The sequence below is a fragment of the Centrocercus urophasianus genome, unplaced genomic scaffold (genome assembly GCF_019232065.1).
Source record: "Centrocercus urophasianus isolate 14NV4802_14NV808 unplaced genomic scaffold, USGS_Curo_1.0 seq_10, whole genome shotgun sequence".
In the NCBI taxonomy this organism is placed as follows: Eukaryota; Metazoa; Chordata; class Aves; order Galliformes; family Phasianidae; genus Centrocercus; species Centrocercus urophasianus.
The window spans coordinates 66,823,523-66,847,171 of NW_024884142.1; the positions used below are offsets into that span (position 1 = coordinate 66,823,523).

General features: G+C 36.4%; 1 protein-coding gene across 1 annotated transcript in view; it reads left to right on the plus strand.

Moving 5' to 3' along the window:
- The window catches only part of RYR2 (ryanodine receptor 2), a 340,802-nt gene that overhangs the window by 72,410 nt on the left and 244,743 nt on the right, over positions 1-23,649 (plus strand). Inside the window, exon 3 of the mRNA XM_042817920.1 lies at positions 20,621-20,740. Coding sequence (XP_042673854.1) covers positions 20,621-20,740 — 120 coding nt within the window. The remainder of the gene's footprint in view (positions 1-20,620; positions 20,741-23,649) is intronic.

Here is a 23,649-nt window from a genome sequence, read left to right on the forward strand (position 1 = left end):
GAACACCTGCTCTGCAGATAGCAGAGAAGATGAGTGTCAGTGCAGATTTGGTCACGGGTCTACTGGCCTCTCTAAGATCTGCCAGTCAGGTAGACAACTGTAATGCTGTTTTTTGAAGATGTGAATGTTATCTCTGTGATAAAGCAGCTCTCTTTTTTGTCTTTTTTTTTTTTTTTTTTTGGTGGCTTATAAAACAAGCATCTGAAGATAGGCACTAGTTACTGTCTTTCAAGACTGGTTTAGATGGAACCAAACATCTACAATTTCTGTTCTTCCAAAATGCTGTGTTCTGAACCCTGTCTCTTTTGCACAGCAAGACAGGAGGCCTGTCATTACTGTAAAGGTGCCTGCAAGAATGACTGTCAACAGATAGATCTCAAAAGTGCTATGGTGGAGGCATATTTCTCTTATTGAAATAGAAATGAAGATTGCTTGGGGAAGTTGTGGATGCCCCAAAACTTGAAGTGTTTAAGGTCAAATCAGGCTCTAGGAAGCCTGATGTAGCCTGCAGTAGCAGGTTGGAACTGTATGACCTTTAAAGTCTATCCCAACCCAAACTGTTCTGTGACTGTATGGTTTGGCTTTGTGTTTCTGGTGAAGAGTGTCTTTGGGATTACCTAGGGATTTGTTAAAAGAGGAAAGAAGAGGCATCAGAACATTGAGTGCCCCTGTGAGACTTCCCTCTCACTAGCCTCCATGCAGAATAGGAATCTTCCTGCCTGTGACTGTTATCTGAGATGGTCCACGTCTATTTGAACAGTTAAAGGGAACAGTCTCATCTGTACTTGCTTTTCAGTGTTATAGCAGTTTATAGCCCAAAATGGAGGAAAATATTTGCTAAATTAGTTTAGAAATAAAATGGTATTCGTAGAATTTGAGATTTTGAAATATGCACAATAAGAGGCAGAAATTTTTTAATTGGAGATGTTTGAAGATGAGCAGTGCCAGCATATTGTGGTACGTGCCCAGAAGATTTCATCGGTGGTTTATGACTCACAAACCCAGGGGTGATATCCTTTTGCCTAATACAGCAGTGTCTGCTGTGATGCTGCATGTGAAAGGAAAAGCCAATTAGTGCTTTTCATGTAGACAGAGCTGATATAAAGTACAGTTCTGTGCTCACAGAAGTGGCTTGTAATTCATACAAATATATTTAAAATGGTGACATGAAAATCATTGCCTTCCTGTTCATTCCTGATGAACTACTGCTAGTTACAGATAGTCCATTACTATTGTTAAATCTTTCTCCTTTTTTTTTTTTTTTTTTTTAATTGAACTTTGTCACACCTCTGCATAGTTAGAGCATATTGCCATCCCCGATGTTGGATTCCTGGTCTAGGTCTCTTAACAACTATTGAACTAAATTCTAATACTTAGATGATTTCTTTTTAGAAGGACTTCAGAAATGACACAAACTTTCTAACTGCTGCTGAGTTATATTATTACCTCAATATAAGTACAAACAGTGCAGGAAAATCCACCTCAAAGTCAAGGAAAGGCTCAACAGAATACTAAGGGTCTAGTTCTTATAATTATATCAATATATAATTATAAGTTGTTATAATCTTTATTACTGATGAAACAGGTTTTCAGGAACCTAATTTTGAGAGCTGCATGTTTACAAATAAGTAATGTTTTGGTTTCTTGAGAGTCTGCACATCTTCCTTTTTTGCCCCGTTAATTCAAGTAGTTTTTAGAATTATGTACTGCTTCAGATTTCACCTATCTTATTAAATTATTAACTTCCATGATATGATAAAGTACTGTATTTCAGTTCACTGCTGATGTAGCTTTTGTCTATATTTCCACTTTTTGACTTTGAATAAAGGCAAGTAATCTTACACTACTTTAGTAATGTAAGAAGGTCCTCAGCTGTAATAGAAAAGACTTTATCCTAATTTTTAAGTTTTATTCATTTTCTGCCATAAATGTTTATACTGAGAGATTCAAATACAAGTGGAAGTAGTTATTTGATGTATGGAATCATAACGCATAGACTATGCTGCCATTACCATTATTTGAGCATGTGGCTTAATTAAGATAAAATCTTGTTGATAAGGAGAGAAGGAGCATGATAAGTGGCTTGTGTTCACCTTCCTGCAGCTCTGAGTGGAGCCCCCCCACTGCAGTCCTTTGCACTCAGGGGCTGTGCCCTTGCCCTGTGTCCTCACTGTGCTGGAAAAAGACTCAAGCTTGAATAACTGATGGAGTTGGTTATGTTCTCCATCTGTGAAAGGTGCACAGTGAGGCACTGAATATTTTTGTGTTTGTGCCTGAGCTGGCATGGGCTCGCATGCTTTTTTTTTTCCTTTTTTTTTTTTTTTTTTTTTTTTTTTCAGTTTTAACAGTGAATAAGGAAAATCTGGTAGCCTTTTCAGTTATTACTTGATAATTGTGAGTCTATTAAGTGTTTTAGAAGGCTGATCCATGCAAGGAAACTGTTCCCCCATCTTGGTTCAGTGAGTAGTGTGGGATAAAGATCTGGAGTTTATATCTATCCCTAGATGGCAAATAAGTGTATTCAGTGTTACCATATGAGAAGTATGGAGGAGGATGGTGGGACTACAGCTGCTTGCCTTTTTTTCTTATGTCTGATGGTAATTTATCCTGTAAAGTATTGTCATAGTTATTAGAGCTCATGAAAATATCTTATTTCAAAAACAAAAACAGCACACCACCACAAAAAAAGAAGAAACCCACACAGCCAACAACCCCAAAAAGCTCAGTGTTCATTTGGTGTATTTACAGGACAAAAAATGGACAGCAGCAATAGTAAGACATTTTCTTACGCTGTTTGCAGTTGCAAATTAAGCAATCCTACTCAATGTATACATTTTTCACTAAACAGCTGTATTTTATCTGTAGCAGGTAAAAATATGGCTGGCACAAATGGGAACATCTAAATCTAATCATCAGTTATTTTCTGACATCAGAAAGATTTGCTAAAATGAGTACCTGTATAGGAAAATATGCCAAAAGACAGCGGCAGTGGTGAGGCAAAAATGAATCATCTCTAGTTCTTGAGAACCAGATGGAAAATTATCTTCTTTCAACTATAGGTCAGTAATATAGCTATAATAATACTAGAGCTCATTGAAGATCTCTGTGGAGAAGACAGTTTAAAACAAAATTTCTTTTTCTGCTAAATTATATTTTTTGTATTAACCATTTCTACATTAAAAATTTAAACATTTATGGGACAGAAAGTTATTTAAAAATGGCTTTTTTAGTACATATACATTATGAGAATAGGGGATCATAGACCAGATTTTAATATACATTTCTCTTAATGACCTCCAGGAAATATTAGCCTCAATTAATTAGGCTACATAGAACTTAAAATTTTTTTTTTGTAGGGAACACTAAGATAAAAAATGAGCAAAACAAGCTCAATACCATGGCTACTGAAAAGAATAGAGGGAGAACTCTTTCCTTGCAATCCAAACAAGAAATATGTTGTTTTACATCTTCTTTTATATGCTGTAGAGGGCTTTTTGTGGTAATTACACCTGTGAGACCTTCTTCTGTGGGATTCTGAGCAGGTAAGGCAAGGCTGGTGTATATTTTCTGAGTAAATAGTGAGTCCTATTTCTGTGTAGCATTAAAAAGAAACAAACAAAAACAAACAACGCCAAGAAACAAATTCAAAAAACACAGAATAACCAAAAAAAAAAAAAAAATCCAAATTCCAAAATTATTTATAAACAAATAAAGGAATTTAGCATAACAATAGGTGAATTATCTGTAATTTATCCTAGGTAAATCCTGGCCAGATGGTTAAAAATGTTGAATGTCCTAATTTACTAAAGCAGAGAAAAAATTTAACCAATTATCTTGAAAGCAAAAGAAATAAAAAAACCATACAGAACAAAGCCAAGATCCCTTTTTCCACAAACCCCCTTTCGAGAGAGGAAAAGTAGCAAATACTAGCAAACTTCAACAGTATCTACTCTGTGGTCAGTTTGTCTCCTTGGAAGACTTGGCTGATTACTTGCTTTTGTCTGAGAAAACCTTCTATAGTACATTGTAACAAAGTTGAAAACATCACTCTGTTCATTTCTTGCTCAATAAATAAGTATAGCTCAACCAGTCTTCCAGCTGCCGTTCCCTTGCATTTGGTATGGAATCCACAAGAGTCTTCTAAGCTTAGCTGTGGTGCTTTGCTGAGCAGCGTCTGCATTACCCTTTGCGTCCTTGTGTGCACTCACTGCCTTAAAGAGGGGAGAAGTGGGTGGAAATGAAATTAGGATTTTGAGCAAGATGGGCTCCTGAAATAGAGAGGTGGGCAGCATAGTGCTCAGGTAGCTTCCTTGTTTGTCCTCTAGAGAAGTTTCAGCATTTGTGTCAGTTTGAATACTAATTGTGTATACTATTTTATTGGTCCAAGATAATTAACAACTGTTTGGGAAGCATCTTTTAATTTTGAATGCATGCTGCTCATTTGTGTGCAAGAAGCTGATGAAAATGTTTTTCAACAATTTAGAGTTCTAGGCCTTCCTCCATTTTTGAATGTGTTTTTTTTATGTTTGGTAACAATTCTAATAGGAAATTTTACGTAAGCACAAACCATTATTATTGTAATATTTTTGTAAATATTTACTTTCATGTCCAGACATCTATTTAAAATTTGCATAATTCTTAGGGATCTTAATCCTACTGAAATGCTTCTTACTTGCTCACGATGGTTCTTGGAGAAGTAGCTTGTTTTCTGCCTCTGCCAGGGTGATTGCTTAGACATCCTTAGAAAATTCGTTCAAGTGTCCTGATTCTTAGCCAACAGCCAGCAAAAATGACAAATAAAGTGGTTTGTGCTATATTTGTACATAACCTCTTCTTTTTAAACAGAGCTTATTTTAAATAGGAACATATTTAGTTCTGAATACAAAATGTTTCCAGTAGATGCAAGGATGTGAGTAACTGATAGAGAAATTTTTTTATTGTAGATAGTTTTCCATTTTTAGCTTTTTTTTTTTTTAAACAAAAACAAGACAGCAAACATAAAAAAAAAAAAAACAAAAACAAAACAAAAGAACAACAACAATAAAAAAACATTAAAAAGCAGACAAGCAACAAACACGAATTCAACCAAACAAAAAGTTAAAACACAAAAGCTGAATGCACGAAAGTATGAAATAACATAAACTTTTGAACTTAAAAGTGATTTTTTTGTAACTTCCTGTTTAGCCCTCTTTGGGGTCCCCGGTAATTCTTTTTCTCCTTCTAGGAAGTTGAATTTCAGCTCTTCAGGGAGATAGTAAAGTAAAACCACTGGGAATCTGTCCTCAAGGACAGGGGAGTGGAGCAGAGCTCTCAGATCATTAAGGAAGCTTTCCCTAGAGCACAAGAGCTCTCCATCCCCAGGTGTAGGAAGTCACAAAAGGAACACAATAAACCAGCATGGCTAAACCAGGTCAAACTGAAGAGCAAGAAGAAAACGCACAGGCAACGGTAGCAGGGATAGGTAAACCTGGAGTGAGTATAGGAATGCTGCTAGTGCTTAAAATGTAATGAGCTGTAGCATTTGTATATCATGTTTCGTGTCAGTGAAACTAGCTTTTACCCACAAATAACAGTTCTGCATGCCCCAAATGCCTATCAGTTTCTGCTACGTCTGATACACCTACAGTGCCTTCAGTATATACATTTGTTTCAGGCATGGTTGATGATATTTTACTTGACCAAAAAAAAAAAGTCTACCTCTGAAAGGCAAAGTTTGTGTATAGGCCATGAATTGAGCGACACCCCAGAATCTCTTGAGAGTTTGTTTCTGTTGTTGATTTTACTCTCATTTTTCAAGCTGATAAACAGAACTGAACAGATGTGTAAGTCCATCTGTGTAAATGGAACAGGTGCATTTACCAGAAGAGATTTTCCAGGCTGCAAAATAAACATGTTTTTTACTATCTTTTTGAGTAAAATTGATCTCATTAAGACACACCTTGACTAACTTAATTTTCATATTGCCACTTCAGTAATGATTTAAATCTGATTTTGTTAGGTTCTGCCAACCAGTAGCAATATGTTACAGTGCTATATGTTTCTGCCAAAAGAAGCACCTTCCAGAATGCTCTCAGCATGTCACTGAAGTAAATATAATCAGTCTTAGAATGGTATATTCTTAACGTGTTTCTTGAGAATGCTAAAAATGAGGACTGGAATATATGTGCTCTTAACTTTTTTTTTTTTTTTTTTTTTTTTGGTCAGTTAGTGATTCTGCCTCTGTATTCTTATCACTGCATCTGTATATCTTTTAATTTCCCAGTTTCTAATGCATGTAAAAGACTCTAGGCTTTCAGGTCTCGATCATCTGGGAAGTGTTGGGTTGTGTGAGAACTATGAAACTCAGAAACTTTTCTAGATTTGCAAATCATTTCTGAAATTAAGTAGTCTAAGCGTCTCTTCCTAGGTGAGATCTTTTACTTCAATATTTACATTTTAAGTAATTTCAAGCTTCTAAATCAAAGGAAAGTTATTTTTTTGTTTTGTTCTAAGTGTATTTATACTGAATTGACTTTATCCACCTGTATCTTTCTTCACGAAGATATATATATTTTTCATTTTGTTTTGCATTTACAGTATTGAAATAAATGACCTGCTGAACAAGGTTTATTAAATTCTCTGTGTAGCCATAAATATTCTTAAAATTTATGACAGCACATGTTAAACTTTTTATGTCTAATTGTTCTTTGAGATGAACTCTAGAGGGTTGGAGACTAAATAAAACCAGAAGCTGTTAATTACAGTAATGCTGAATTATTACTAATAAATGCATGCACAAATATATGTATGCATAAATCCAGTTCTATTATCTGTATGCTGTATTTCTAACAATATGCTCTGGTATGCTCTTTTTTGTTAAATATATTTCAGCATTAGTATAAGAATCAATGATTTCTGATTTGTACTTTGCAACTGTTATTTAAGTTTTATTGTCTTACATTTGCCCATACAAACTGTATATGAAGAAAACAACCACGGTCACTAGAGGGGTTCCACAAGGCTACATTTTAGATCCACTTGTTTTTAGTGTTTTTATAAATGAGTAGGATGCGTGACTCAAATGCATGCTTATTAAATTTGCAGATTACACAGGAAGGAGCTGTTGACTTCCTTGAGGGTAGAGAAGGCTTTGCAGGGAGATCTCAACAAATTACTGAGCTGGGCAATCACAACCCAAATGAAGTTTAGTGAGAATAAATGCCAGATTCTGCATGTTGAATGCGGCAGCTTTGGCTATATGTATGGACTGGGGCATGAGAGGCTGGAGAACAGCTTTGTCGGAGGAGATCTGGGGGTTCTTGTTTGACAGCAGGCTAAATCTGAGTCAGTAGTGTGCCAAAAGAGCTGACTGTATCCTGAGATGCATGAGGATATCACTTTTACTGGGTGAGGAAAGGAGTTGTCCCACTCCCATTCTGCTCTGGTGCAGTCTCATCTTTAACACTCTGTGTAGTGTTGGGTGTCTCCATATCAGGATATAAAATTACTAGAGATCATTCAAAGGAGGGCTATGCAGAAGGTTTAGGTGGTGAAGGATTTAGTGGTCAAGATGTTTGACAAGTGGTTGAGGTCCCCTGATTTGTTTAGCCTGGAGAAGAGGAGCTGAGGGGAGGCCTCATGGCAGCCTACAGCTCCTCTCAAGGGAACCAGAGGAGCAGTGCTCATCTCTGCTCTCTGATGACAGTGACAGGACTCAAGGAACAGCATGGAGCTGCATCAGGAGTGGGTCAGGTGGGGGTTAGGGAAAGGTTCTGCACCAGAGGGTGGTTGGGACCTAGAACAGCCCCAGTGGTCATGTCCCAAAGTGCTGAAGCTCAAGAAGTGTTTGGACAACACTCTTAGATGAAGGGTTTGAGTTTTGGGTGCTTCTGTGTGAAGCCAGGTTTGGACTAGGGGATTATTATGGGTCCTTTCCAGCTTAGGCAATTCTATGATAACGCTGCTTATGAGAAGCATAGAGGTACTTTTGACTTTCTATTTTTAATTTTTTTCCTTCTTGTTGCACTAGGGCCATATTAGTCTGCTTCTTAGGATATAATTAATCAGATCTAGAAGTCTGGCTGATGTAGTCATGTAACTTCTTTTTGTAGTCAAGAAATTTCCTGAGCAGGCCATTTTTTTTCTGACCGTAAACAGAACCCAAAGAGGGCATCATTTTACACGCGGATTGCTGCAGTTAGGCTTTAGGATGTCTGAAGTTTGCAGCAATCCCACACCTCTTCCTAGGACAGCAGGGTGTGTGGAAGTCCTGCTGCCAAGATTTTATCAGCTTTCTTCCCCTTTTTTTTTTTCAGTTCTTCCTGCTCCTTCTAACAGTTTTGGAGTACATAGCAGAGCAGCTGAGAGATGTCCTTCTCACAACTCATGTCATTTGAGGCTTCTGTGGCTGACCATCTCCTTCCCCTCATCTGGGGGCTGATGGTGCTGCATGTGCACAATTTTAAGTTAATACAAAAACTGTGGAGAACTCTTATCTTGTGACTAATGACTTGAGGTCTTCAGGTTGCTAGCTGAAGTGACCAGGTAAGAGTTTGTTGTGATTATGAAGTGTTCCATGTGACTTGGGATGAAATTCACACACCTGTACTTCTTTCTTCAGCTTTTATGTAATTTAGCTAGGCAGAGGGCAGTTCTGGTTATGTGAAACCTCAGTCTCTACAGTATGTTTGATTTGTTTGCTATGGCATAACTTCAAATAATTATGCAAAGCTTCTATCCATTTTTAAAAATTTGATAAACTCATTTATTTTGAGTTAGTCTTCATGCTGCTGCTATTTCACTGAAAACATGGGGAAATTCTGTAGTATTAATTTCGGTTTTTACTGTTTGGAGAAGCTGCTACAAGTATGCTGAGCCTGAAATTCATCTCACTTGAACTGGAACATTTATCCAGTGGTTGTCCTGGCCTATGCTGATTATTGTAGAGCACATGGAGGAGAGCAGGTACTCGCAGAGGGTGCTCATGTTTGTCTGAAATAATAATTGTGTGAGACAGTGCCTCTCCTTCTGGAAAATCGGTCTTCCACCATTGGCTGTAAAGGCAATTTAGGCAGAGTAGAGGTAAATAAAAGCTAAATGACTAATGATGGTAGCTAAGTAGATTTACTTGGGTGAATTTTAAATGCCTTAAGTTCTGTGTGATGAATCATAATCCAAGTAGTATACAGGAGCTCAGCCAGTCAAAGGGATTTAGTGCAGTCAAAAGTACGAGTAAGAGCTTGTGTTTCTTAGCCTCTTTAATACAGGGCTTGTTATCTGCCTAGCTTTACTGCTGCTTAAAAGTTGTTTAAATTAACTCTAAAATTAGAGTAAGGTAAATGTTGAAGTATAATTATGATCCAAGTTATGCAAAGTTATATATGTACGAGCATGTTTGAGGGAAATGTGAAGGCTTTTATGGGACTTTAAATTAACTTGTGTTAATCTAATAGTACGTGTTAGTCATCAGGAATGAAGGAATGGAAAATGGCAATGGAAAGTGATATTAACGTGCTTAATTTTTACACAGAATATACTCTGATAATTCAGATGTATTACAGTCAAAAAAAAGTTTTTTTTTTTTTTGGTTTTTTTTTTTTTTTTTGTTTTGTTTTGTTTTGCAAGTACAGCTTTTTTGTGTCATGAACGCATGCGGGAAATTACCAAAACAACATGGCATAAAAAATTCAAACCTTGATTTCCTTTGGCCAGATGAAACTACTATTCTGAATCCCCTTTTATTTTGGAAATGTTATTTTCTTTTACTCATATTTCTTTAATTTCCAGTTAGTGTAATAGTGCAATTTTTAGTAAGAGTGTAGTTGATAAATGGCAGCCCATGAAAGCTTCATAGGGGAATAAAAGTCTTAATTTTGATCTTTCCATTAGTGTAGCAATTTTAACAGATTTCTTGGAGGCCTTCTTGTAGTTTATTTATGAAAATCTTAAGCTGCAGCTCATATCGTGACATGATACTGTTTGTCTCAGAACTCTCAAATTACAGTGGAAGCAATGGCAATTTATTTCTTATTTCTAATATATGTACTATAAAATACATATAAATTTTTATATCATATATGTAATACTGTATATGCTATATACTGTATATAGTTTATTTACTATATACTATACAATGTATATATTATATATAACATATATAATATAAAGTATTATATATAATTTCTATTAAAAAGAGTGAGGAAAAATGAGATTAGTGTATGATCATGAAAACAGTATTTGAGAATTTGTATTTTGATCTGTGATGAATATACATTCCAGTTATTGTTTGTTGAATGTAGTTTTAAATGTAATGCAAGACCATGAATTTCACTTTATAAATAAAAATAGTCGATTTTTTTTTGTATTTATTTTTTGACCTTTTACTTAGTTGGAAATAAAGTGAATCCCACCTTAATTCAGTGTCATATAGAACATGTAGAGATTAATAGAAAATGTGTATAGTGAATATTTTTGTATACCAAAAATGAGTATACGAAAATGAATTTGTGGTTTATAATGTTTGAGTTTGTGCTTCTGCATAACCTTTAAGAATTTGCTCATGAAATTTAGAGTAAAAGCAGTTGAAAGGTACTCCTGCTGTTATAATATTATTCATTCATTTATGATAGCTGGTGAGTTTGTTCTGAGGAAGAAACGGGAAATAAATTTAGACTGAACGTTATGCTCTGACGTATGTGAGTTAAGAAGTGTATTTTTGCACTTGCTTAGTAACATATTTTTGGGACTTTGTTCACTGTGGCCTTCTGTCACTACATCTGATTAAAATCTGTGAAGAATTACCTGCTGGTGTGAGAACCAGGTGGCAGAAAGCCTCTTTACTAGATATCTGAAGATTTACTGATTATTTGTTGTTGTTGTTGTTGTTACTGCAAGATGTATTGTGCCAGTTGAATCTCACAGCTTTTCAGCTCCGCAGTAATGCTCTGAAGGACTTGAGATAAATGGTTAGAAATGAAAGAGTATCCTTCAAGCTGGGGTAAAGAGAAAATCTTTGTAAACCAGACATTTTTGTTATTTCAAAAGACAGGCTTAGTGCAGATGCATCAGGATCTATTCATAGTTCTGTAAATATCAGCACAGCTTTTAATAACAAGTCTTCTACTGCAGTGTGCCATGCTTTTTTATGCAGGACTCTTCATAGCAACCAAAATAGTGTTATTTTTCATTCTATGAAAAAGAGCACAAAGCAACAACTGTTCAAGTTGCTACCCATTTTTTGTAGGTTTTTTTTTTTTTTTTTTTTTTTTTTTTTTTTCCCCCTGGAAGGGGCATTTTTTGATATCAGGTACTGATTGAGTGGTGGTCAGTTGCAGCACTTAGTAAAGTACTTAGAAACATATAATCTGCTGACTAAAATCTGTGTTTGCTTGATGGTTTGGACCTGAAATCTGTACCAGGAACTTGAATGTTGGCAGATCCTTCATGACAGCAATAGTGTAACATACAAAATCTGGTGTTCTATATGATCATTTTTAGGTGGAAATAATCTAGTCAGGTTAAGACCTGCTTAAGTATTTTGTCATTCTGTGTACTGAGGTTTGCTTAGAGATGTGCCTGTTTCAGGCTGCTGCAGATCCAGCCCCATGTAAACTTCTGTTCCAGAACTTTTAACAGTTGCTGAGAATAACCCTTTGGTTTCAGAAACTGCTCAGGAGCCAAATTGGCACCTGAGAAAGTATTTTTGGGTTGAAGCACCTTCCTGGTTGCCTCTGCATTTTTTTTTTTTTTTTTTTTTGGAAAACACTTCTGCCACTTTATACCCTCTAGATGTGTTCTTTTCAAAAATAATATGAGGTAAATGACACAATTGTTGTGGGGACACTGTTGCCAAGCAAGCCCCATGATCACAGCATGTCTTGTGATGTGTCAAACAAGAGGAAGATTTGTTAGTTCATAGCACTGCATTTTTCCTAAGACATGTCAGGCTGTTGATGCAGTGGTGTGATTTACAAGCTGTGAATGGCAGGTAGCAGAATCTCACAAAGCAGTTGGATGTAAGACAAGTTTGTATACAAAACAAGATATAAAATAGATGACTGATTTACATGGTTAGACATCTGAAAGTGTTGGAGCAAGACTTTCTGGTCTACTTAACAGAGGTTCAAAGGTGGGTAGAATACTCTCTCCTAAAATGGAAATTACTTTTTGTTGTGTAGTATGTGAAGAAATGGGAATTGTATATGTGATTAAGATTTGGACTTTCTGTTGTTAGTATGTTGTAATCTGGTAATGCAACTTAGTGGGAAAAGACCCCTGATTTCTTTTTCTTTGTTTTCTGTTTCTTGAATACTGTGAGCTTTTTTGGAGACACTGTTGCAAAAGTGAGTAAAACACTCTTGTTATCCTGATTCATCCCTGGGTACGTGGGAAATGACAACAGCTATTGGCCCTCTGTTCCTTTCTTCCCACTGCTTGTTGTGGCAAAGTATTTGCTAGAGTAGTCATGAGGCAGAGGAGAGTTCTTCAGCTGAAAAAGCCTCTCTGAAGTGTCTGATTTTTTTCTTGGTGAATGCTTCTTAGCCCTCAGTGCTTTACTGCATCCATTCAGTATCAACAGCCAGTTCTGTGAAGTAATGCTCTCTCCATCTGTCATGATCTATTGAGCCGAAGCCCGGATGGCAGGGAGTGGATACGACCATCAGCCATCCCTCAGGTCCTACAGCAGGGCACACACCATGGCCTGCATACTCTTTTCTGTTCCATGGACATCTTTGCTCTTGTAGCTTCCTTCTGAAAGGCTGAAAATTCTCCTGAACGTGGACTTGAAAATAAAAGTTTGAAAATCGGAGATGAATGAAAAAATAATGAAAAAACTAAATAAGTGAGTGGCAGAAGATTGAAAGAGTGTATAATTTTGTGTAGAACAGAAGGAAGAGATCATCATGCAAGTAGTGGATTATAAAAGTGAGAATAAAACAGACTTCAACTGAGGATTATGTCCCAAGAGATGTCTGGAAGGCCAGAGGCAAATGTGTATTTTTTTCAGAGATAGTTTAGACAGTAAATGAAAAACAAGAAATAAAGTTTCATACTGAAGGCAGAATGGTAATGTGTACCTGGTGAACAGCTGACATATGGAGCTCTGACCTGCATCAATGTGGAGAAAGCCAGTCTCTTTAATGGGAGATTTAAAATCTCCTTTATAAATAGTAGTGAAAGTATCTGGGAATTATCTTTTTAGTGTTATTGCTTGGATTTTCACAGCAAAATACACTTTGAATCCAGAGCAGTGATGTGAAGAAATCAAGTTGGATGATGCTTTCGTGGCATTTTAAGCTATGTTGAAAATTCATGTTGTTAATAAACCTTTTGGAATTCTTTATGGTATGCAGAAAAAATCGATTACACATCAAAGATGCTCAGAAGAGAAGCTGAGAACAGCAGTCTGAGAGAATATTTCAAAATGGAATTAAAAAGTCTAGGAAGCAAGAATTCAGAAAGGTGGTAGACTTATCATGGTGATACGAAAGCATTGCATGGGAAATGTGTGAAGTGAGAGGGTGAATCTTGTAACTTAGAGCAGCTTCAAGATAAAAGCTGGGTAAAAATACATTGACAGAGAATTGGAAACAGAGAGAGATTAGAATGAATCTTTAACATCACTCCAGAAAAACAAAGATAACACAGTGGCAGATAAGTCTTTTTGGTTGGGAATTAGAGAGGAAGAGCTCTATGATCAACCAGGTAGCTGTGAAATATCAGCGTGATAGAGAGCACTGAAGTGGAATGAATCAAGAAATACTGCTGCAAAAAGATTAAGGGATGAGAAAGTGATCTAGGATTGAATGTGCAAACTCAAGCAGATGGTGGTGTTACTGACTTAGCCTCCTGAATCTGCTCACAAGATAAAAGTTTGAGAGCTGCTGAATATATCTCCTGTATTCTTGCATGAAATGGATGATACGGAGGGGAGGCGAGGCATTCATGGCAGGAGCTGGGGAGAGAGGATGTGTTGTCAACTCCTTGCTCTGTGGAACCCATTATTGGGGTAGGAAGAACACAACAAAAGGGAATGTGTTCAGTTTGAGTCTAAGTATTGCGTAACCTTGGAAAAGTTGTTTTAATTGTTTGATTGTTGCCACTTGTTCAGAGGAGGCCTGTGAAGTGCCTGGCTCAGATCATTAATAAAATGTTCTTGTGTTTGCCTGCGGAATCTTGTGGACACCTTTTCTAGTGTGCTGTCACCTCTGTCTTTACTGATACTCACACCAGCAGAATCAAATATAGCAATGATATGTCCCATGCTGTAATCATGCCCTTGACTGCAGAACAGGAAGCTTAGAACTAGTGAGTGAGGGTGTACTGTAATAGCATTCTTACTGAATTCCTAAATTATGTGGAATTACATCAGAGAGAATTTGGCACGCTGGAGATTTTAAAAACCTGGAAGCAGCCTGCCAGCTGTTCTGTTTAATTTGGTAAACATACTTCTTTGTAGATGTTTTCAACCCCTCTCACCTGTCAACTGTGTCAGATACAGAGTTAGCCACTGTTAACTACGGTTAGATACGATTATTATTAGGCACTAAAAGCTGAACTTGGCATTTTTTAGGATTGTAGGACTGCAGAGCTAATTGGTGAGAAATAATAAAATGAGTCATCTTGACTGGAAATATGTTCATTTGCAGATGTATTTTTGGTAGTAGAACTCAATCAAGAAAAAATACAATAGCACATGCAAAGGCAAGGTCAGTGTACACTGAAACAAACTGTGACACTATTATGTGCTGATCCAGTGGAGTACAGAGCCAGAAGAGGAAACTGAGTATTGATAGTACATCAGTTTCAGTTCTGTGCACGTTTGATACCACTAGAGGGTGCTCTATTTGAGGATGTTTTTAGTTTATGCAGTTGAGTGTTTTAGCAATCCAGCATTATCACTGCAGTGCTCAGGTCAAATGCAGTCATTTGTCTCACAGTGAAGTAGTCAAGAGAACACAGGTTACACATATTACTCAATTGTACTGAAGTAACTCATTCAGGTTTGGTCTTTTGCCTCGTGATTGAGTGTTTCATTTCTGTCTGGTGGCTGTGGAAACCATTGACTGGGATGGGTCCTGTGCCTGTGACAGTTTGCTCAGTGTTGATGTGCAAGCCCTAGGTAAACTCTGCTCTGCCACAGCTCAGCACTCTATTTACACAGGTTTTTATTTTTGTGTTGTAGATAGGGATTTCTTTTTGACAGGTCCTTTGTATCATTGTTCTCTAGTGAAAACTTTCTGACAAATGCTGAATGTGAATCTACATGACTCACGGTTTTTATGTATGTATTTTTAAATTGCCACATGTCTTTATTACTGCAGATCAGCATGACATTGCTGGAATCTGGCAAAATTATTTTGATGAGTAAGTTATAGAGCTCTTTGAAAGGAGGAGTAAATAAATTGGTTATTGTGCTAGCAGTCTGCTTCCTGGTACTGTAGCAAGAGCTATTAGCTTCTGGTCCTCTAGAACTCCATCTATTTTGCATGGGATTTTCTGTCTGGAAGGTTATTTCCTTTAGAATAACGTTGAATTCTTATGAAATTACTCTTCCTACAGGATAAAACTAAAACATGTACCATAAAATGTATCTGGACTAATTACAATTATCTGATTGGAAGAATCTACTCTCTTCCTTCTCATCCTACAACAAGTTAGGCTATGCATAAATCCTTCAGTATGCTTTCAAAAATCTTATAATGATGTTTCTAAATTGGTAGTGAAAATTCTTTGCTGTCCTCAGAAAACTTCTTACCGGCTATTCTATACTAACTGTTTTGATAAAATGAAGAATTGTTACCTGTTCTTTACATTGTGTGTTACTGACAACCATTTGCTTTTCGTATAGTTGCCTAATGGTGTTGACTACTGATCAATTTTTGATTCACCATAACCACCAGATCCTTCTCTACCGCAGAGTTGTCTTAGCATTTCTTTTTATCTTGCATTCTTATGTAAAGGATGAGTACTTTCTGAACAGTGTTTTAACTTCCTGATGGCCGCGATGCAACTCAGAGGGTTGTAGTATTGTGGCTTAAGGTATGATGTGGTAATTAAAAGTTTGGGCCCTTTTCTTATCTCTGTCATAGGCTTCACTTGCATTCAGCTGCCAGAGCCACCATTCTTAATAGGATGGTATTTCAAAGAAGAGCTTGATAGTTTGACATTAGTTGGTCAGTCAAGAATGGAATGGAAAAATTAAGTAGTATTAATTGAGCATTTGTTTTGTTGGTACCTCTCATGGGATTGTTCACAAGATAGTTAATCTATGTTGATAGTGATTCTTACACATTATGAATGTAGTAGTTAATGAACTCTGTGCATCTAGGCTTCTGTTCCCTGTCAGCAGGGATTTTGAGGAAGAAAAGCTCCATCTTAATGTGTTACTTCTGCTTTGCTACATTTTGCCTTCAAAATCACGCAGAATGAAACTCTTGAGCAATAAGTATTAAAGCTCCCATATGTGATGAAAGTTGTCTCCAGTGCATACTATTCTGATACTTAACATTAAAGCAAAGGTGATGTTGCTGTTGTCATATGTTGAGGTCATATCACAAGGGTCGTTTCAAGGGACTGACTTGTAGATCCTGTTACTGGCAAGCATGTGCTTGCCAGTAACTGTGGAAGTCTTGTACTTAATGGTTTATGGAACTTAGAATCTTTTATTCTGTTTTATAATTTTATACTTATTCCAACACAACAAAAGGAAGCTGAAATAAAGTTTTTAAGTCGAGGAGCATTGTACGCTTTTTGTTGGTGGAAAGCAGGTTTTGTACAGGTTTTATTTCTAATTGTAACCTACTTTTAAAGTGTTTTTGGCACTGAAGCTCATTGCAAAGTTCAGCTGCACAGCTGAGCATTAAATGGGATGTGGTGAAGCATAACGCTGCATATGTAGAGTTTGAGGAAGCTATTAAAGATTGAGCTATTAGAGCCTGTGCTGAGATCTTGGTTTGTAGCATGTGTAAATTGATGGAAATATTCCACTAATTGCAATATTTGCTGTATAAAACAGCACTAGAAGCAAGTTGGAACATACAAGCAGAACTTAATAGTTTCAACCTTTGAATACTTTATTTTGCAAATGTGACATCTGGTGTCCTGTATGCTATTTCAAAATTCGTATAATCTCATAGAGAAGTAGAACAAAAACAGTGTAGTTGACAAAGGTAATTGTTTCAAGGGTCGGATAAGGAAAAGTACAACAAATTATTTAAATTAGTAGAAATTCACATTTTACTTTACTGCATCCTCTGTGAAGGAGTTAAGTATATAATTATATTTTTTTAAAAAGATAAATCAACTAAAATAGCAAAAAAAAAAAGCTTGTTTTTGTCCTGAATTGGAAGCAAAATGCAACTGTCAAAGTCATGAAGCACTTTGGACTGAAGCACAGAATTCTGTAGTTTAAAAAATATGCATAATTATTGAACGTTTAAGATATTAGAACTTATAAAAGGGGTTGGGGGAGGGGGAGGAACCACCAACAAACCCAAGCAGATTTCAGAAAAATAATCAAAATGCAAAAATTTTATCATCAAAATTACCTGTCTGTATCAAAGCAGTGCTAGCACAGGTAACATTGTAGATAATGTCTACCTGTGGCAGTCAGTTTTGGTCCTTTAATAGAACTGGTATCTTGAGAAGCTTGAGCATTAGTCAAAATGGACCACAGGGGAGGTGCACATTTTCAAGCTTTAATAGGGCAAAGAGACACACTGTATATTACAAGGAAATATATTCTGTGTTCAGCCATAACTAGAAATCCTTGCCAATCCTGTAAAAATACACCTAGTCAAAACATCTCTATTGTAAAGATGAGGGCGTGCTTTGTTTTTAAAGAAGCTAACCTTTTTCTTGACTGGGTAGTATGTGTTTAATGCAATCTTGGAAGATTTGAATGGATTTTACAGGAACGTTGAATAACCACAGATAAAAGTTGATGTTATTAAGGAGCTTTGAGAACTTGCTGTCTTAATCATGCACTGGCAGCAGCCTCATACCCTTCAGTCAGTAGTCTGATCTACTGGAATGCAGTTCTGAGCATGCACTTCACCAGCTTATGGCTGCTGCTGCTGCTTTGATTTTTAGGGCACATTTTTAGCAGTAGACACTACTATAATGTGGGGAATTTATATATTTATTTATAATATATTTATTTATAGTATCTTCTCTAGGTCTTTTTCTGTTTGTTTCTGTGGATATATAAATTTCATGAAAATATTTACATAGCCCATAGCGAATAGATGTAATAAGAGTCTGCTAGGCTACTAGAAGCTGTTCTTTCTTCAACAACCCTCCTTGCTTTTCAAAATTGGACGTTTGAAAACTACCAGGGCTTTGTAACATACACAGGATCTACCTATTTGTTCAAAATGCATCTCCAAGACTCAAAATGATTAATGCAGTTGTGCGATTATCAAAAGCTCATGCTTTTTGGGTCAGTGCAGATAACTGACATAATGCAAGCAGATTGTCTTTCTACTGGAAGATATGGTATCCTTAAAATTATGAGCTGATGTACTGGCTGACACGAAAGGGTTTATTGGGATTAATGGATTTAGCCAAGATAGTGCTAGGGTGGGAGAATAGCTTTCTGACTCCGGTTACCAGTTTAGAAATCTAAGTAACGATTCTGCTATCCCTTTGGTAAATTCTGTTACTATGGGCAGGCAGCATCATCCTTGCTCCTTGCTTCCTGTTTATGGAACAGAGACAATTGTACTTCCAAATTGCAAAGTGTGGTTTGATGGATTTCAAATCCTGACCAGGAGAATAAATGAGAGTAGTTGGAAGAGCCATCTAATAAAGTACCTACACTAAGTGGGTAGCTTTTCAGGGTGTGTGTTCTTCTTATTTGAAGTAAGTGGAGAGACAACAGGCACCAGACTATGTGACTGTTAATATCTTCCACATCTGAGAATAAATGACAGTACCACTTTCTACACAGAACTTGTGGTTACTGGCACTTAATTTCTCTTAATCTCTTGGTAACATTTTTTTCCTGTATCTGAAAACGGCAAAACAAAAACAACTCAAGGCAGCATCTGAGCTTAGAAATGAAGGCTGCTGTGGTTATAGCAAATTGCTGTGGAAATAATAACAAATCTTCCAGTTTCCAGGGAGGAAACTGTTGTGATGAGTATTGTGAATTCATGTGAAACTGAAGTGATGAGTATTCAGCAGAACAAGAATAATAGAACTATCTATCAGTCTGTGCAAATATCTGAAGGGCTTTTAGGTCTGTACTATTGCCCTTTTTTCCAAACTCCTTTGGCATCTTTTCTTCTAAATATAGTATATTCCATACAATTTGCCTGTTTTGATTGTTCTGAATATGAACCTGAAAGTGCATGCCATTTTGTCAGTTATAACAGTATATATACATACTATTTTTAATTAGATTTTGTTTAGAATGAATATCTGTTAACATCATTCCATTCAGGATGATAGGTGAATGCCATTGTTTGTTAACATGTATTATGTTGACTAATTATGTGTACTTTACAGCAAAAGAAGAAAAAAATGTTATGGAAATAAATTGGGAAAATTTGTGCGTCAGGGAATTTAGCAGTTGCTCTATTCCTTTTCTTAGTCTTCCAGCAATTGTCATCTACATAATGTATGTATGCTTGGTGATACTGTGCAATTGGTTTGCAGTCAACTTGAGCAAGAAAGGTTATAGTGCATTAGATGGTTATCTAAAATTATCTAAAATTAAGTCTTAATTCAAAACTGAATTATATTTTTGTAGCTGTCAGTATATAAGGATTTTTGCAGGTAGGCTATGTAGAAATCCTTTCAGACTTTCTTTAAAAACAGTGTACATGGGGAGAGAATGGGTGGTACATACGCTGATAGAGATTTATGTACGAATACTGTGTCCAGTTCTGGGTTCCCCAGTACAGAAAAAGACAGGGATCTCTTGGAAAGAGTCCAGCGGAGGGCCACAGAGATGGTGAAGGGCCTGGAGCTTTTTTCCCTATGAAGAAAGGCTGAGTGAACTGGGTCTGTTTAGCCTTGAGAAAAGACTGAGAGGGGAGCTGATCCAGGTCTATAAGTATCTAAGGTGTAGGGGGCAGAATGGCAAGACTGGACTCTTTTCAGCAGTGTGGAGATAGGACAAGAGGAAACGACCAGAAAATGCAGCATAGGAAGTTCTGCACAAATGTGCGCAAGAACTTCTGAGAGTGACAGCTGGAACAGGCTGCACAGGGAGCTTGTGGAGTCTCCTTCTCTCGAGACATTCAAGAACTGCCTGGGCACCAACTTGTGTGACCTGGTGTAGGGAACCTGCTTTGGCAGGGGTGTTGGACTTGATGATCTCTGGAGGCGCCTTCCAACCCCTACGATTCTGTTATGTAGTTAATGTATCAGTCTCTGTTGTCAAGCTCTGTTGTCAGCCTCTGTCTGTGGAGGTACAATGTTGGCATTTTCTCCAGCAGTTTTTTTAAAGAATGAGTTATAATTATTTTCATTGTTTTGCCCACTTTCTCTAATCAGAGAATTGAAATTATGCTGGGATTCAATTCGGTTTGTGTTCACGGATAACTGCTTCTAATTTTTAGCAATGACTTTTTATATACTTCCCCAGGTCAGAAGTATAACCACTGTTCTGTTTTTGTTTTTTTTTTCCTAGGATGATGAAGTGGTTCTGCAGTGCACTGCAACTGTTCACAAGGAGCAACAGAAATTGTGTCTTGCTGCAGAAGGATTTGGCAACAGGCTTTGCTTTTTGGAATCCACGTCAAATTCTAAGGTACCGCTGACTATTTTATATGTTGTTTTTGGAGCAAGAATATGCTTATAATATGCCAGCTTTGATGTATTATACACAAATCTGTATACCAGAATGGACAAAAACTAATCTATCAAATGTGTAATGAATATTTTATTCCCCTTTGAAGTTTAATCAACTCTTCATGACAGCTCTTTGCTTGTATCCTAGTGCTGTGTTTTTTGTTTTGGTCTGCCTTTTAAACTAACTAGTGTCAGAAGTCCGTTTTAGCAATGTGCTTGTTATTTTGGTTGCCAGAACTCAGTACAGTACTGCAGTGCAACTTCTATGTACTTCAGTACAAAGACGTGTTTGGTTACTCTAATTTTTGGGCCACAGGAGAGAGTGATTATTCTACTTGCGTAAGTTTGCATTCTATGCCATTTACGCTGACATGATTATTACCTTAAGCTCTTCTAACTCCCTAACCTAGCAGAGTTCGCTATCCAATCCTGCTAACTCTGCCATATACACAATAGATACAGTATTTTGGGGAGGGGAGGGGAAAGCATAACAAGGTTTTGTATTTCACAATTACGTATGCTCAAATAAATTTCAAAGAATACGAAGAAGTGCTGCCTTAGGGTAGAACTAGTTTTGTGACCAAAAATAATGGTTGTACCTGGACTTAAAAACTGTAGAAAGGCAGGAATGTTTCTTGTTTGCTTTTTCTTCAACTACAATAAAAATGTTTGGTGAGAGAATGAAATAAAGTATCTGAAATGACATCTAGAAAGATTTCCTTCCAGAAGTGATGTTTTTTTAGCTTGACAACTTCCATAACATCCCTTTGATTCCCTGGTACATTGCAGAGTAATGCTTCATTTTCTGTCTCATCATTTTGAATGCATTATTCATCACAATAAATTTTTCACTAGGATATTAATGATTCATTGTAATAGCAGAGATCTTGATGAAATCATTCATGCTGCCTTGTTTCAAGTGAATCTTTTAAACAATAAAAATGTGCTGGGATGGAAGATGTTGCAGTGCTAGTTGCATGTAAGGCCAGAAAAATCTATTTATTGAATTTATCATCACTTGGTAAATTTGGATGTTAAATCTACAGTCTCTCTCACACTACATAAAACTCACGAACATTCTTGTCTTTAAGAAATACAGTGTAAATTTCATATAAGTTTCCTGTGCTTACTTGTTCACGTAGTCTTTTCTTGACATTTGGTGAAGCAGTATTCTACTCATTCTTCAGGAGCCTGGGGAAAAGAAGCAAGCAAAAGAAAACCCAAGCAGCTCATTCTTGCTGTAATTTTTAAATGCTGATTGTTCCTAGGATGAGATCATTTAAAGTGTTAGGAGAAGCAAGTACTGAGGAAGCCATAAAACTGCAGTCAACTTTGCTTTAAGGATTTGGTAAATAGGAGTAAATAAAAATGTTTTCCTCCCTAATGTCTTTGGCCATGCAATGTTACTGTTGCATTATTTAAGAGAGAGCATAGAAAATATTACAGGAGACATATGGTAATTAGAGGATCCAGCGGAGTTTTTCTACCAGTTAAAACATTTCTCTCACGTCCTTAAGAATAATTTCTATTTATAATGGGTTGTGGCTCTCTGTAATGCAGGCAGTAGTGTTGCATATGAATCATAGCTAGATATCAAAGGCCGAGTACCAATCTAAGGTCAAATATGTGTAATAGACATCGGCTATTGTCCTGAGCTTATGTTTTTGAGAATTCCTTATATGATCAAATTCCAAATATGAGTACAAATTGGCATCTGACATAGAAATGCATATGAAGCAAAGGTGTGGAACTGAATTCCTCCATGTGGAAAAAATGACACCCATTGACATTGATCAACACTTGCTGAGTGTTTGTGGAGACAAGAGTAGATGTGAGCTCAGTGAGGTGGTGAGTGGTGTGTTTCAGCAGTGATGACAGTGGCAGTGAGTCACCTCCACTGGTGCAGATTTTTATGAGTGCAACATGTAGTTTCCTCAGAAATAAATAGAGGGCATTACTTTCAGAGCAACCTGAGTACATCCAGGAGTAGGTTATTCTGATCTTACAGAAATATTCATTATTGAATCCCATGTGGTCAAAGATAATGAATTTTAGTGTAATGAGGTCCTATTTACTAATAATAATAAGTAAATGGTCTTCCAATATATTTTTACAAACGTGAATTTTCTTTTTCAGTCACAGACACTTATTTAATATTTTAAATATTATATTCCTATAGATCAGTTCTCTGGGTACTTTTGAATTGTTTGACAGAGATATTAGTGATTTGATGTTAGTGATTTAAAATCCAGAGGTGCTTACCCAATACTTCTCAAGTCATATGGTATTTGGGATTATTTTTTGGTCTAAGTATATTTCAGAAATACCAAAGACTGTTATTTAAAAAATAAATAAATAAAAAAATCAGAGAAAAAAAAGAACCAGAAAATACTCAGTATGTAAATATGTTTTCATACTACATGACGTGTAATCTAAACAAGCAGCTCTGGAACCTGGAAGACACAATCCTATTAATTTTATTGTTAAGAATTAAATGATCATAATGCTCCAAGTGATGCCACTGTATGAAAACATAGTATGAATGATAATGGATGCATACATTGTATCTGTTACCAGCTAATCAATACAAGACAAATTTTAAATGCTCTTTTTGCTTTTAATTTTCTTGATGTATTTTTCAGGCTGTTTGGAACATAAGCTATCCAACAAAAAAAGTAAATCAAAGCTGTATGGTTTTTGTAATTTAAGAAACAACTCATGAGTTGTAACTTCAGCAGTCTAATTTGCAACTTGCTTTAGTATTTAATTGTCACTTATTAAAAAAAAAACAAAACACAATAATATTGAAATATTTACAGAAACGTGAGGGTGTGCGTGGTGGCTGTTTTAATTTAATGTAAAGATGTA